At 65.6% G+C, this 13,523-nt stretch overlaps 1 protein-coding gene across 1 annotated transcript in view; it reads left to right on the top strand.

Annotated features, from left to right (window-relative positions):
* BAHCC1 (BAH domain and coiled-coil containing 1) overlaps window positions 1-13,523 on the top strand; it is a 71,966-nt gene that overhangs the window by 43,507 nt on the left and 14,936 nt on the right. Inside the window, 10 exon segments of the mRNA XM_032797136.2 lie at window positions 332-2,047; window positions 2,698-2,803; window positions 3,705-3,913; window positions 4,376-4,534; window positions 4,744-4,937; window positions 5,363-5,723; window positions 6,913-7,701; window positions 10,554-10,729; window positions 11,429-11,565; window positions 11,954-12,082. Coding sequence (XP_032653027.2) covers window positions 332-2,047; window positions 2,698-2,803; window positions 3,705-3,913; window positions 4,376-4,534; window positions 4,744-4,937; window positions 5,363-5,723; window positions 6,913-7,701; window positions 10,554-10,729; window positions 11,429-11,565; window positions 11,954-12,082 — 3,976 coding nt within the window.

Raw genomic sequence — 13,523 nt, 5'->3', positions numbered from 1 at the left:
ATGAGGGGAAGACTGGGAGGTTGGGATGAAGGGTCCTGGGGCGGGGAGGATTGGGAGGTTGGGGGGCTGGGATGAGGGGGACTGGGGACAGGAGGCTGCGGACCAGGGGTGCTGCCACAGTGACTGTCATGGCGCTGAGACGTCAGGTGCCTCCCGTGGGCGACGCCAGGGGCTGGTGCGCAGAGCAGGGTCAGTGGGGCCTGGTGGTGGGCCAGTGCGGGGGAGGAAGCCAGCATCCGGCCCAGCTGGGGCTGTGTCCCGGGCCCTGCGGGGAGGCGGGCGCCCGTCGCTGCAGAAGGCCCTGCGCTCACCGGCTGCGTTTACCTCCCAGATAACTTCTACCTGCGGAACCTGCCTGCCCAGCCCACCCTGCTGTCAGCCAACCACAACTTCCCCACCATTGCCCGAGCCGCCCCCGGCCACCCCATTGGGTCCTGCAGCCGTGACCGCGAGGCCAGCCACGGGCAGAAGAGCCACAAGGAATACGACCGCTACCTGCTGGCCAAGGAGAAGGCGGCCAAGGGGGAGGCCAAGGAGAGGCCAGCGGAGGAGGACGTGAAGGAGCGGCACAAGCTGGTGCTGCCCATGACGCCCGAGGGGCATTGCAAGGACGGGGTCCACCAGAGGAGCTCGTGTGAGAACCGGGCCAAGCACCTCAACTCCTGCCTGCTGAACTCCAAAATGCTCAATGGCGACACCCACAAGGCCGTGCTGCCCAGCTGCACGGGTGGCACCCTGCCCCACCACGCCGGCATGGCCCAGGGCCGCTGCCCCAAGGACATGGTGCGGGCAGAGCGGGAGCTGGCTCCCCACGAGTCACCCCAGCCCTACAGCGAGTGCCTGGAGCGGCGCCAGATGCTGCACCACTCGGTTTCCTATACCGTCCCGTCCAGCCTGCCCACCATCCCGCCCCCGCTCAGCACCTCGGCTGCCACCTTCCCCTGCCTCCAGCTCCACTCCAGCCCCGACGGGCTGTGCCCCTTGCAGGACAAAGCCGGGCGGGAGCTGAAGCTCAGCGGGGCCACGTTCGTGCCCTCGGTGGGACACTTGACTGACAAGAGCAGGTCGTTCCAGGTGGCGTCCGAGGCCTGTAGCCTGGAGCGCGGTGAGGCCAAGGAAAGGCACGAGATGGGCTCGGAGCACACGGGCGCCTATGGGAACTCCTTCCACCATCTCAAGGCGGAGGGCAAGGCGGAGCGGAGGCTGGAGTGGGCGCAGAGCTCCAACGCCCGGCTGAAAGGCTTGGAATACCTGAACAGTGCCGGCTCCGAGTCCCCCTTCCCCAGCCTACCCCCGGCGCCCAAGGGTGGCCTGGAGAAAGGCAGCTACTTCGAGATGGCACCGTCTCAGGACTGCTCCCGCGCCAGCCACCAGGACGCCCTGTGTGTCAAACTCAGCCAGTCCTGCTGCACTTTAGACAAGGGCTCCAAGGAGTGCCAGGGCCAGAGCGGGCAGAAGGTGGCACGGATACGGCACCAGCAGCACGTCCCCCCAGAGCTGGAACTGGCGGGGAGTGGCTCTGAGGCCAGGAGGAAGGCGATGGGCTACAATGGAGCCCCCCTGGCCCCCTGGGGCATGCAGGGGCAGGGCGCGCCCATGCCCGTGGGCGAGGAGAGGAAGAGCTCCTACCTCGACCCCTTCAGCACCAGTTTGCAGCAGGCTGCGCTGATGACTCAGGGCTCAGTTTTGAGCCAGGACATGCAGAGCCCCCCTGACGAGGTGTCGGCCATGAAGAACCTGCTGAAATACAGCAACCAAGCACTTATCGTGGGCCAGAAGGCCCCCTTCGTGGGGCTGGGCGCCATCAAGGGGAGCTGCGCCCAGCAGGACGGGAAGTTCCAGGCAGGGAAAGGGCAGCCGGAGCTGGAGCGGCCGGACTGCGCCCGCAGCAGAGATCACGAGCTGGCCCACGGGGAGGGCGAGGTGCGGCAGCCGCCCGTGGGAATTGCCGTGGCAGTGGCGCGACAGAAGGACACGCTGAGCCGGCCGGAGCCCTCGTACGGCTCCAACTCCGGTCGGCAGAGCCGGGCAACCATGGGCCTGAAAGGTAATGGGGCCAGACTGGCTGTGCCACCCCAGGCAGGAGGCCGTCTGTGGGGATGGGCAGCCCCATACCTGGGAGGAGAAGCAGCGGTGGGTGGCGTCCGCAGGGCTGGCGGGGGCTGGGCACTTCCCAGAACCCCCCACAGCCCTGCCGATGCCCCTCGGTCCTGACCCACAGCCCCTGCTAGCCCAGCTCTGCTCCCCCCAGCCCTGCCGGTGCCCCTCAGTCCCGACTCACAGCCTCTGCTAGCTCAGCCCTTCCCTCCACAGTTCTGCCGATGCCTCTCGGTCCCGACCCACAGCCCCTGCTAGCCCAGCGCAGTTCCCCACAGCCTTGCCAGTGCCCCTCAGTCCTGACACACAGCCCCTGCTAGCCCAGCGCTGCCCCCCACAGCCCTGCCGGTGTCCCTCAATCCCATCCTTCAGCCGCAGTCTCAGTTTCCCAGCCCTGTGCAGTGTCCTGTGGAGAGCGCACGTCAGCCTCAGCTAGGGGGTGAGATGGGCACAGGCAGGGGCAGGCTGAAACCCACGGGATGAACACGGGAGCCCAGGGCGAGAGGCGGGTGCCCGTTCTGCACCCCATGAGTGAGGAGATTTGGGATCCTGTCCCTCATGTCTCTCTCTCTCATCTCCATTCGGTGGGGCGTCCTGTAGCCGGCTCAGCACGACCCATGCACGTCATCGACCTGGAGGCGGAGGAGGAGCGGAGCCGCCTGTGCGAGGAGCGGCTGGGGATCACAGGCCGAGAGCTTCTTCTCCAGTAAGGAGCCAGCGTACCCTGGCACACGCCGGCAGAAGAGTCAGGCTGGCTGGCCTCCCCAACCCTTCCGGGGCTGCCCGGATCCCAAGTCCCCGATATTTCTCTGCCCTGAGTCTTAAACGGGCCCCCAAGGCCTCCGGGTCCTGGCTGGAGCGGGGCCAATAATGGGCTGGGTGGGTGCCAAAGGGGGGCCAGGCTGCACCAAAGTCTCTAGCGTCATTCTGCAAACCTCAGGCCCAATTCTGAATGTTGCAGAGCGCTGGCAGCCCTTGCTGGGGCCCAAGGGTGCTCAGTGCCCCAGGATTGGGCCCGGTCACAGCTGCGAGGAACAAGGGAAGGAGGCAGCAATCTCGGAGCTGGACACAACCCTGTCACTCCCAGATCCTGCAGCTCCAGGGCCAGGCAGCGCAGGCCATGGGTGCAGGGCACCAGGACACATGGGTTCTGCTCCCAGCTCTGCCATGGGTGTGGCCTTGGGCGTGGCCTTGGGCGGGCGTCTGTTGGTCCCCCCCATCTCACCTTTAGAGTGGGGGTGGGGCGGACCCTCCCTGGGAAGCGCTTTGCCCCTGGGTTGTGCATGGAGCCCAGCGCATGCCCCTGGCTCAGGGCCCAGCGTGGGACTCACCTGGCAGCTGGCCAGGGCAGGCGCCTCGAGCTGGTCCCGTCCTGGCTGACGAGGCAGAGGGAGCCCAGAGCTAGCTGGACAAGTGGCCGCTGTGATGTGTGCCTGGAACCATGCCTGGGGGCAGCCAGGTGCCCGCTTTGTCACCAGGCATCTTGTCTCTGTTTCCAGCGATGGGGGCAGCTGTGGGCAGAGGTGGGGAGCAATGGGCACGGTCAGTACAGACGGCTCCAGAGTGGCCCCTCTCACCCTGATCTGCATCTCCCCTTCGCTTTGCAGGGAGAACAAGGACCTCGTGGACTTTGCCAGGATCCACCCATCCAGCGGCTGCCCAGGCGACCTCACCCCTCACCTCATGATCGCAGGCAGCTCTTCCCTCCAGGCAGGCCAGTTGGGAGGGGACCCCGCAGCCCACGCACACCCAGCCCATGCGCACTGGCTGCCCCGGACGCGCAGCCCCTCCATCTGGATGGGGGGGCACTCGTACGGTCAGTGCAGGGCGTGGCCGGCTGGCCGCTGCTGGGGAGACGGGGCCCCAGGAAATCACAGCTCCAGCTCTTTGGGTGAATCTATGAACAGGATTGGGCCTGTCTGGGCCTGGGCATCACAGGGGCTGGGCATGCTGCCAGCCACGCACCTCTGATGGAGCCCCTCAGTCCCCTACTGCACCCGCCCTGGCCTCCCATACGCAGGCACTGTGGATCGGCGCCAGGGCTTGCTGGGGTTAGGCCCTCCAGACTCCTCCAGCTCCTGCTCTTAACTCTGTTCCCAGCAGCCGTGGTCTGGGCGTCCCAGCTGCTGCATGGAGCCTGGCGCATGGCCCGTGGGCTTGCTGCCCAGCCCGGTTCTGTCACTGATAAGTCCCTGGGTCTGGCCACGGAGCCAGCGCTCAGAAGGTGCCTCCGGCGACGCCAGCTTCCATGATCCTTGTGTGTTTGTTCCCTCCGCAGGCATCAGCCACCCGGCCTTGCATCAGAACCTGCCGCCCGGCTTCCCAGCTTCCATGCCCAGTACCATGCAGTCCGTGTTCCCCCTTCCCCAGGACCCCCCAGCGCAGCTCGTCATCCTGCCCACGGAGCCGTCAGCCCACAGCGCCCCGCACACGCTGGGTAAGGGCAGCTGCCAGGGGAGATGCTGCCCCCTGCAGAGGGTGGGCCCAGCGCCTGGCCCCCTGACGGGCTTTGTCTCTCTCACCTGGATTCCCTTGGCAATGGCTTGTCAGGGAGGGGGCATGGCAGGGCTGAGCTGGGTATCCCCTTCCCCTGGCCCAGGGCGAGCGGCTGCGACTGCTGAGCTGACCCCCTGCTCTCTTTGGCAGCTGATGTTATGGACCAGGCCTCGCTGTGGCCACCCATGTACCCGGGCCGGGGCCCCAGCTCCCACCTGCAGCACGCGGGCCAGCTCCCCGTCTACTCACGCTCGCAGTTCCTCCGGCAGCAGGAGCTCTACGCCCTGCAGCAGCAGCAGCGGGCGGCCCAGGCGCTGGAGCTGCAGAGGCAGTCTCAGATCCAGGTCAGGGGCAGGGGGCCGGGGGCAAGGGGGGTTCAGAGGAGGGTGGTGCCGGTACACTGCCCCTCCCAGCTCCTGGCAGCCTCACACGTGGGGAGCCGGCACTGGGCAAGCCAGGCTGGGGCCATCTGGTCTCTCCACGGTGGGTGTCGCGCTAGGGCATGAGGCCAGTTTGTCTGAGGTGTGGGGCTGGGTCCTGGACTGAGCTCTCTGGGGTGTGGGGCAGGACCCTGGGGCTGAGCTCTCTGGGGTGTGGGGCTGGGCCCTGGGGCTGACCTCTCTGGGGCGTGGGGCAGGACCCTGGGGCTGACCTCTCTGGGGTGTGGGGCAGGACCCTGGGGCTGAGCTCTCTGGGGTGTGGGGCTGGGCCCTGGGTGACCTGTCCAGGGCTGGGCCGTGAGGCTGACCTGTGTGTCCTTGCCCCGCAGCGGAAGGCGGAGGAGCAGCCTGCCGAGCTGGAGGAGCCAGGCCCCGAGAAGCCCCTCAAGCCGTCCCACAAACCAGTTGCCTTAACGCCCCCCACCAAGGGCCTCTCCTCACCGGCCCCCTGCCCTGCCAAGCTCTCCCCCTGCTGCCACTCGCCCGCCCTGCGGCACCCGTCAAAATGCCCCTCGGCGCATCCTGCCACCCCCTGCACTTTACCCGTCTGCCCGGCGCCCAGCTCGGCCATTGCCCCGCGCTCCCCGCCCGCCAGCCCCAGCCCCTCGCCCAGCTCCAAGGGCAACGAAGCGGAAGACAAGCGGGTGGAGGGGCAGCAGCCCCGGGGCTACCCCAAGTCGCTGGAGCCAGGTGGGGATCGCGCCGGGGCTGGGTGGATGGGAGTCATAGAAGTGCCGGGGCCTGAGCCCTGGGACAGACCATGGGGCCAACCCCCAATTCGTGTGTCTCAGGGCTGTCCTGTGAGGTGGGAAGATGGGGTCTTTGGCTGTGGGGTGGGGGGAGGCCATGCTGAAGGCCTGCCCCAGCCCTGGGCAGAAGGATTCAGCCTTGTCAGGACTGCAGCTGGGCACCATGGTGACGAGGCCAGTGGGGTGAGGGGAGCTCAGGGCCACTGGGGGCAAGATGAGGTGCCCGGGTGAGGCCCTGGTTCTCCATGCTGGGATTGGGGGGGAGGTTTGGCAGTCAGCCCTGATTGTGGGAGAGAAGCCGAAGGGGGCATGTGGGGCCTCAGCGAGGCCAGAGCCTCCCTGTCCCATGCCGCCCACCATGGGGTGACCCAGTGCTAGGGCAGGCACAGGGGCTGGAGCCGATAGGCATCCGCTGGGGATCTGGCCCCAGGAATCCAGCAGACGCTTGTGGGGCCGTATGCACGTCCCGTTGCCTGAGCTGCTCCCTGTGCCAGCCGAGCTGCCCGCTGGCCCTGCCAGCCCTCAGACAAGGGCATTTAACTCCGCTGGCATCGCCGCCAGCGTTTACATTGGAACCGTGTGTTGGATGTAGCATCTGGTCCCAGGGTTGCCATGGGGATGCCTGCCAGCAGGGTTAATGGGGCACGGTGCCTGTGCTGAGCCAGCACCCCTTCCCCAGCACCGGCTAAGGCCTGCCTGCCGAGCCGGAGGATGGGGGGGCCTGGGAGCCCCAGCGGGGAGCAGACTGAGCAGGGGGTGGCCTGGCCCGCCTGGGAGTCATCCCACGCACCCCCCTTATCCCAGCTGGGGAGGCACAGACCTGGCAAACGCGTGGGCCAGTTAGACACGTCCCCTGGGCCCCTGCTGGCTCGGGGCTGGGGATCCCCAGGCAGGCAGACACCAGGTGCCTCTGACCAGCTGGCAGGCCCACGAGGCTCATGAGAGGGGCCAGGGGGAACATCCAGGTGAGGGCCTCAAGGGAGGGAGACCCCCAGACACTGAATAGGGTAGCAGGGGTCAGAGCTCCCTCCTGGAGAGCGTCAGGGGGTGGGGTTGGGGCTGGCCCCTGGTGCTGTGGGGCGCATGGTCCCCTCCCCTGTCCTCACTGACCGCACTGCCTTGCTCCGCAGACCTGCCGCCTGGATACAGCTACCCCGCTGTCAGCATGGGCTACTCCTCGCCGCTGACCGTGCACGCTGCCGAGCTGGCCGACCCCGACACTATGCAAAGCGTCTCCCCAGTGGCCGAGCCCGAGCAGTCCCGGACGTTCCCTCCCACGGAGGAACCGTGCCGTGCCAGCGCCGCGGCTGTGCTGGAGGAGGTCGGGCGGGCGGCGCAGGGTGTCACGGCCGAGCCCAAGGCCCAGGCTGCCATGGGCCAGCATCTCCACCACCACCACCATCACCTCCTCCCCCTGGGGCAGGCCTCCGGGGAGCTGGTGGGGGCAGCAACTGTGCGGGACCTGGCGGAGGAGCTGGGAGAGATGCCCTATGGCCCAATGGTGGGAGGTCCCAGCTTGGCCTCGGCTCAGGGAGCTCCGGAGGAGAATGGGGACCTGGAGGAGCAGGCGGGAGCAGCACAGCTCACAGGGGCACTGGCAGGCTCCCCCCCGAAGGCCTCGGAGGGCACAGTTGGGGAGGAGCAGGCGGCAGGGCGGGAGGCTGGCTGCGAAGAGGAGCAGGAAGGTGACTCCCTGAGCCTCCTGCGGGCGGGCAGCAGCCTCCAGGGCCCTCTGAGCGGGCTGGACACACTGATCATCGCGGGCATTGACCTGGGAGACCTCCCTGCCCTGAGCCCTCCCAGCGCGGCCCCCCCAGCAGATCCCCACTCACCCTGTCCATGCAGCTCAGGGATCACACTGCTCAGCGAACTGGCCGACCTGGAGCTCCAGCGGCAGAGGTGCGACGCAGCGGTGGGAGGTAAGAAGCTGCCACCCTCCCCGTGGGCCTCACACTGGACCCCTCCCTGGGCCGAGAGCCCCCCCATTGCAGCCCCTCTGTTCTCTGACCCCCACCCCCCAGTGTGGGGTTGGCATTGGGCTGGGTGCACTGTGGGGTTGGTATCGGGGGGGGCAGCTGCAGTGTGGGGTTGGCATTGGGTGCGGCGGCTGCATGGGGTATCAGGGTGGCCACAAGGGTGCCCTGGCCCAGTGCAGACAGGCTGAGAAGCTCCATGTCCTACCCAGGCAGGACGTGGCTGGGTCCCGGGCATGCCCCTCGGGCGCGCAGCGGAGCAGGCGGGTGGTTGCCCTGCCAAATGCCAGGGTGCTCTGTGCATAGTAAACCCCCCTGCAGAGTGGGGCCTGCCTGGCCCGGGTGAGCTGCAAGCTGTTTGGAGACCAGCAAACGCTCAGGTCGCTTACCAGCCACCCAGAAAGAAGAGTTCACCACGGCCAGGCGCCCCCACCCCCCTCGCAGTGGGCGTAGGCACGGCGCACCGGGGATGTCTCCTGGGAGCGGGCATTGGGAAGGTGGTGGGGTGCCAGTCTTCGGGCCCAGCGTCCCTCCTCCCTCGACACCTGAGATTCCTGCTCAGCCTGGCCCCGCTCTGTGAGGCCGGAGGGCTCCTGAGCCAGGGCTCTGTGAGGAGGAGAAGCTGAGAAGGGGCACCAGGCTCTGAGCAGAGGGAGGAAGCCCCCGGGGATGACCCCAGTTACATGAAAACAAGCCCCTGGGAAGGGAGCAGGTGGCCCCCCAAAGCCCTTCCCATCTGCAAGCCCCAGGGAGCAGACGGGGGGGAGCATCCTGTCCTGGGGATGGGACTTTCCCCACTCTAAGGCTGGGGCTCTTTGGGGGGACCAGGGTGTCCTGGCAGGAACAAGGAAACCCAAAACCCCACTGCAGCAAGAGCCGGGGCAGGGAATGGGCACTGGAGTGGGAATGGGGTGTTGGAGGGCAGGGAATGGGGGGCAGAAGGCAGGGAATGGGCACTGGAGTGGGAATGGGACATTTGAGGGCAGGGAATGGGGCCTCAGAGGGCAGGGAATGGGGCATTGGAGGGCAGAGAAGGCATGTCAGAGGGCAGGGAATGGACACTGGAGTGGGAATGGTGCATCGGAGGGCAGGGAAGGGGCGTTGGAGGGCAAGGAATGGGGCTGAGGGCAGGGATTGGGGAGCGGAGGGCAGGGAAGGGGCGTTGGAGGGCAAGGAATGGGGCTGAGGGCAGGGATTGGGGAGCGGAGGGCAGGGAAGGGGCGTTGGAGGGCAGAGAATGGGCGCTGAAGTGGGAATGGGGAGTGGAGGGCAGGGAATGGGATGTTGGAGGGCAGGGAATGGGGTGTTGGAGGGCAAGGAAGGGGCGTCGGAGGGCAAGGAAGGGCACTGGAGTGGGAATGTGGCATTGGAGGGCAGGGAATGGGCACTGGAGTGGAAATGGGGCATCGGAGAGCAGGGAATGGGTGTCTGAGGGCAGGGAAGAGGCGTTGGAGGGCAAGGAATGGGGCTGAGGGCAGGGAATGGGCACTGGAGGCGGAATGGGGCATCGGAAGGCAGGGAAGGGGTGTTGGAGGGCAGGAAATGGGCACACTCCTGCCCAGAGGCCTGGCCCAGCGCACGGGGGCTTGACCGCGGGGCGCAGCCCTCAGGGTGCGGAAACTTGCCAGGACTTTGTCTCTGGGATCGAGTTATTTATTTTCTTAAATTCTAGAGGCAGAAAATCCCCAACTCATTTATTCCTGCATCATGGAAAACCAAAGCCACATGGCATCGCCCCCATTTCCCCTGCCTCCTCCCCCCCAGCTGTGTCTGGCCCGGCCTTGGTCCATACAGGATTCCCGGAGAGCACAGGTGGGCCAGGCCTGGTTCACCAGATCCCCACCCCAGGGCTTTGGGCACCGCTAGTGGCTGAGTTCACTGGGGGCTCCACACCCTGACATGGCCCCCCAACCAGCCTGGCCCTGTCGTCCCGCTCACATGCCACAGGTCCTCCTCGCCCGCCCTCACTGCAGGGTATAAACAAGCCCCTGCTGCACCCTGACGGTTCTCCTGCCCCCTGCAGTCCTTCGGCCAAGCAAAGTCTGTTCCTTCCATCTCTGCTCAGACGGTTACTGTTCCCACAACCCGCAACGAAACGGAAACCACACGCAGGCATTCCTGCCCGCCGCCACTGCCACACCATGCACACGCGCCCTCCCCTGACAAGCCCACGCCGCCGCGCGCCCAGCGTGCCAGGCCAGCAAACCCCTGCACACGTGTGTGCGGGCCCTTGGTAGGAGCATACCCACAGTACACGCCTTTCACACAGGCATGGCCAAAGCCAGCGTCACTTGTCCAGCCATGCACAGAGCGCACAGCATCACCCGTTCTGCCAGCCGTGAATGCACTAGCCTCTCTTGTACACAGCACATGGCAAGCACACGCATGTGCGCCGCCATCCTCCCTGAGCCTGGCTGCTGAGCCCGGTCCATGGGCTAGATCCTGATGCTGAGCCCCCCGCCTCTGGCATCACACAATCCCGGGGCCTTGTCGTTCCGGTGAGCCATGACGGACCAGCATGGGGACCTGGGCAGGGCCGGCTTTAGGCCAATTCCCCCAAATCGGGCCCCGCACCTAAGAGAGCCCCGCGCCCTAAGGAAGAGTGCTTAACTTTTTAATTTTTACTCACCCGGCGGCGGTCCGGGTCTTCGGCAGCATTTCAGTGGTGGGTCCCTCACTCGCTCTGGGTCTTCTTCAGCATTTCAGCAGCGGGTCCTTCAGTGCCGCGGAAGACCCAGAGCGACCCACGGGCCCCCGAGTCCCACCAGCCACAACCCTGACCTCTCTGCTCCCCACAGTGGAGGATGAAGACTTGGTGGCTGTTAACCTGTGGAGCCTGGCGACCATCGCTGCCCTGGTGGAGGCGGCCAGCGAAGAGAGCAGCCCACCTTGCCTCAGCCCCATAGTGCCCCCCCTGGCTCCCCGCGCACGGGACCTGCGACGGAAATACACCTGGACCCCCAAAACCAAACCTGTGAGTGCCAGCCTCGCCGCCCTGCCTGCACCGTCCCCCAGCCTCCGCAGCACATGGCAGGGCCCACCCGAGCCACTCGCTGGCCTGGATTCCAACGGGCAACCCCCAGGGAAAGGCCCCTGAGCCCTTCCCTGGGCCCAGCGCCCCATGACAGCATCTCTTGACACTGCTGGGAGCCCCGTGCTCTCCGCTCTGGTCTTGGGAGCCCTGCGCCCACCAACAGTCGAAGGGCCCAACCCATGTTTAGTGTCTGGGCTGCCCAGGGCCCTGCCTGGCTCATTCCACATCCCAGAGCTAAGCGCATTCCCTGGCACATGGAGACTCCAGGGCACTCCCGTCTCGCCAGGGTCACCCATCGGGCAGCTCCCCGAGGGGCCTGGATACCTCACCCTGTTGGCACAATGGGAACTGGAGCCGTGGGAACCTGGTGGCTGGGTGGGGTGGCCCGTTCCCGACAGATGGATCCCCCATTGCACCTAAGATCCTGGAGAGAGGAGCTATCCCAGCTGGAAGGGGCATGTGCCCAGGCTGCCGCTGCCCTTGGCCCTTTGCTGGGCTCCAAAGGCCAGTTCAGGCAGAGAAGGGGGGCCAGGCTGGTGACGCCAATGAAGGGAGCAGCTGAGGACATGGTGCTCGGCCGCCCAGCCTGCAGGCCCTTGGCTCTCCTCCCTCACGCTGACCCTGGGCCTGCCCCCCCAGGTCTGCCCCCTGAAGGCCGCAATTGAGCAGCTGGACACGCAGGAGGTGGAGATGCGGCTGCGGCTGGCGGAGCTGCAGCGCCGCTACAAGGAGAAGCAGCGGGAACTGGTGAAACTGCAGCGACGGCATGACCATGAGTACGTCCCCCTTGACGCACCCCTGCCCATTGGCTTTTCGGAGCCCCTCACACACACAGGGCACGGGGCAGGCGGCCAGTCTGTGAAAGGGGCAGGGGAGGGAGGGATGGAGTGGGGGTAGGTGGGGTAGAACTGCCACAAAGGAAAGAGGAGGGAGCCCACTGAGGTCTCTGCCCAGTGTACCAGGAGGTGTCAGAGCCCCAGGGAGAAAAACGAGGCAGGTGAAAAGTCACTGGTGTTCTGAGTCTGAGGCCGTTCTCAGCCTAGTTCACGCACTGAGCCAGTCAGTGGAGAAGATGCAGGAGCCCAGGGCAGAGGGCAGGTGGGGGGCGAGTTCCCAGGGGATCTCCTGGCATCACTCTGGTTTTGTTGTGGCTGGTGCCTGCAGGCATGACGAGAGCTCGCGGAGTCCAGCGCGGCGCGGCCCGGGGCGGCCGAGGAAACGGAAGCACTCTAGCGTGCTCAGCACCCTGCGGCAGAACAACGCGCTCAGCAGGACTGACAGCAGGAAAGTCAAGTGAGTGACGCTGGTGTGGTGCATTGTGGGGCTATGCCAGCAGCTGGGGCCCCTGTCTCTGGGGGTTGCTTGGCCCCAGGATGCCCCATGCTCTGGCTCCAGGGGGTGTGCTGCATACATTGCCTTGCAACATGGGAGGGTGGGGGCTCATTCCCCATCCCTGGTGTCGTAGATGTGACTCGGGGCGCCCCCGCTTGGCTGTCTTAGCAGGCCCCGGCACAAGTCCACAAGTCCTTCAGGGCCCGGCGGGTGGCACGCCAGGGCACTGGGCCTCAGCTGGGACTGGAAACCTGCAGCCCCCTGCACTTGGCAGGCCAATTACAGGAGCGTGTCCTGGTGTCCTTGCTCTCCTTCCTGCTTCTGCGTGGCACAGCCCACCTCACGACTCCCCTGCCCCAGAACCGGCAGCATTTTGGGGGCCGGAAACACAGTCCTCGTGTGTGCAAGCGGCAGAGCGTGCCAGGATCCAAATGGGGCTGGATAAAGGGCCGGCTGCCTGCAAAGCTGGCTTCCTTCTGCCTCTCGGTACAGCGCAGTCCCTCCCTCCCCAGCCCATCGCCGAGTGGTTCCGACTTGCCTGCTCTGTTCGGGGAGCCCCCCCCTCTCGAAGGGGAAGGCAGTGTTGCATAAAAGCCTTTTTATCTGTGCTGTATAAAGTCATTGGTCACGCTGCAGTGCTGTTCATTGCTGCCGGCGCTTTATTATTATCCATTAGCCGCCCGGCGCAGTCATTCTCGCACTCACGGGCCCTGTATAATTGTCCTTCTCTGCTACAAATTGCCTCTCCCGGCAGGCCAATTTGCATAAATCCTCCGAGCTAGTCCAAACATGATTGGAGTGTGTGTGCGCAGTGCATCAATCCTGATGATTTGGTAATAATAGTTAAATCTGTACTAAATGGTTCCTTCAATTAAGACAGAGGAAAAAAATTAATCTCGAGGTTTTATGTCACAAAACATTAGCAAATGGAGTGAAGGTTAGAGTTAAAAAAAAAAAAAAAGCGGTTAGTGTTGGCTTAGGGCTGCAACGTGGCTCGACCATATGGCTGGTGGGAATTCTCCTGGGCTATTGGGACAACTGGTTTTTCTCCCTCCCCCCAGTCCAGGGGAAAGAGAAGAAACCTCCCCCACCCTCATCCTCAAAGCTCTGCAACCCTCAGCAAAACAGCCTGCTGAACACAGGGCCAGCTCTCTGGGAGGAGAGTCCCACCCAGAGACACCCCACACTGCCCTCCACTGTCCGGAGCAGGTCTGTCTCCTCTAGTGACTGGAGAAAAGGGCTTCCAGGCTCCTCCGCAGACGCCTGGGCTGAGCACGACCGCCCTCCTACCAGGAGCTGGGCCAGGGCTGCCTGAGCTGCCAGCTGGTGGGACAGGAGGGGCAGAAAATGCCATGGTGGGGCCCAGGCCAGGGGACTGGCATACCTAGAAATTCTTTCCAAG

This window comes from Chelonoidis abingdonii, chromosome 13, assembly GCF_003597395.2.
Source record: "Chelonoidis abingdonii isolate Lonesome George chromosome 13, CheloAbing_2.0, whole genome shotgun sequence".
Classification (NCBI taxonomy): domain Eukaryota; kingdom Metazoa; phylum Chordata; order Testudines; family Testudinidae; genus Chelonoidis; species Chelonoidis abingdonii.
Note: the sequence above shows the minus strand (reverse complement) of the source record. Positions and strands in the feature narration are given on the sequence as shown.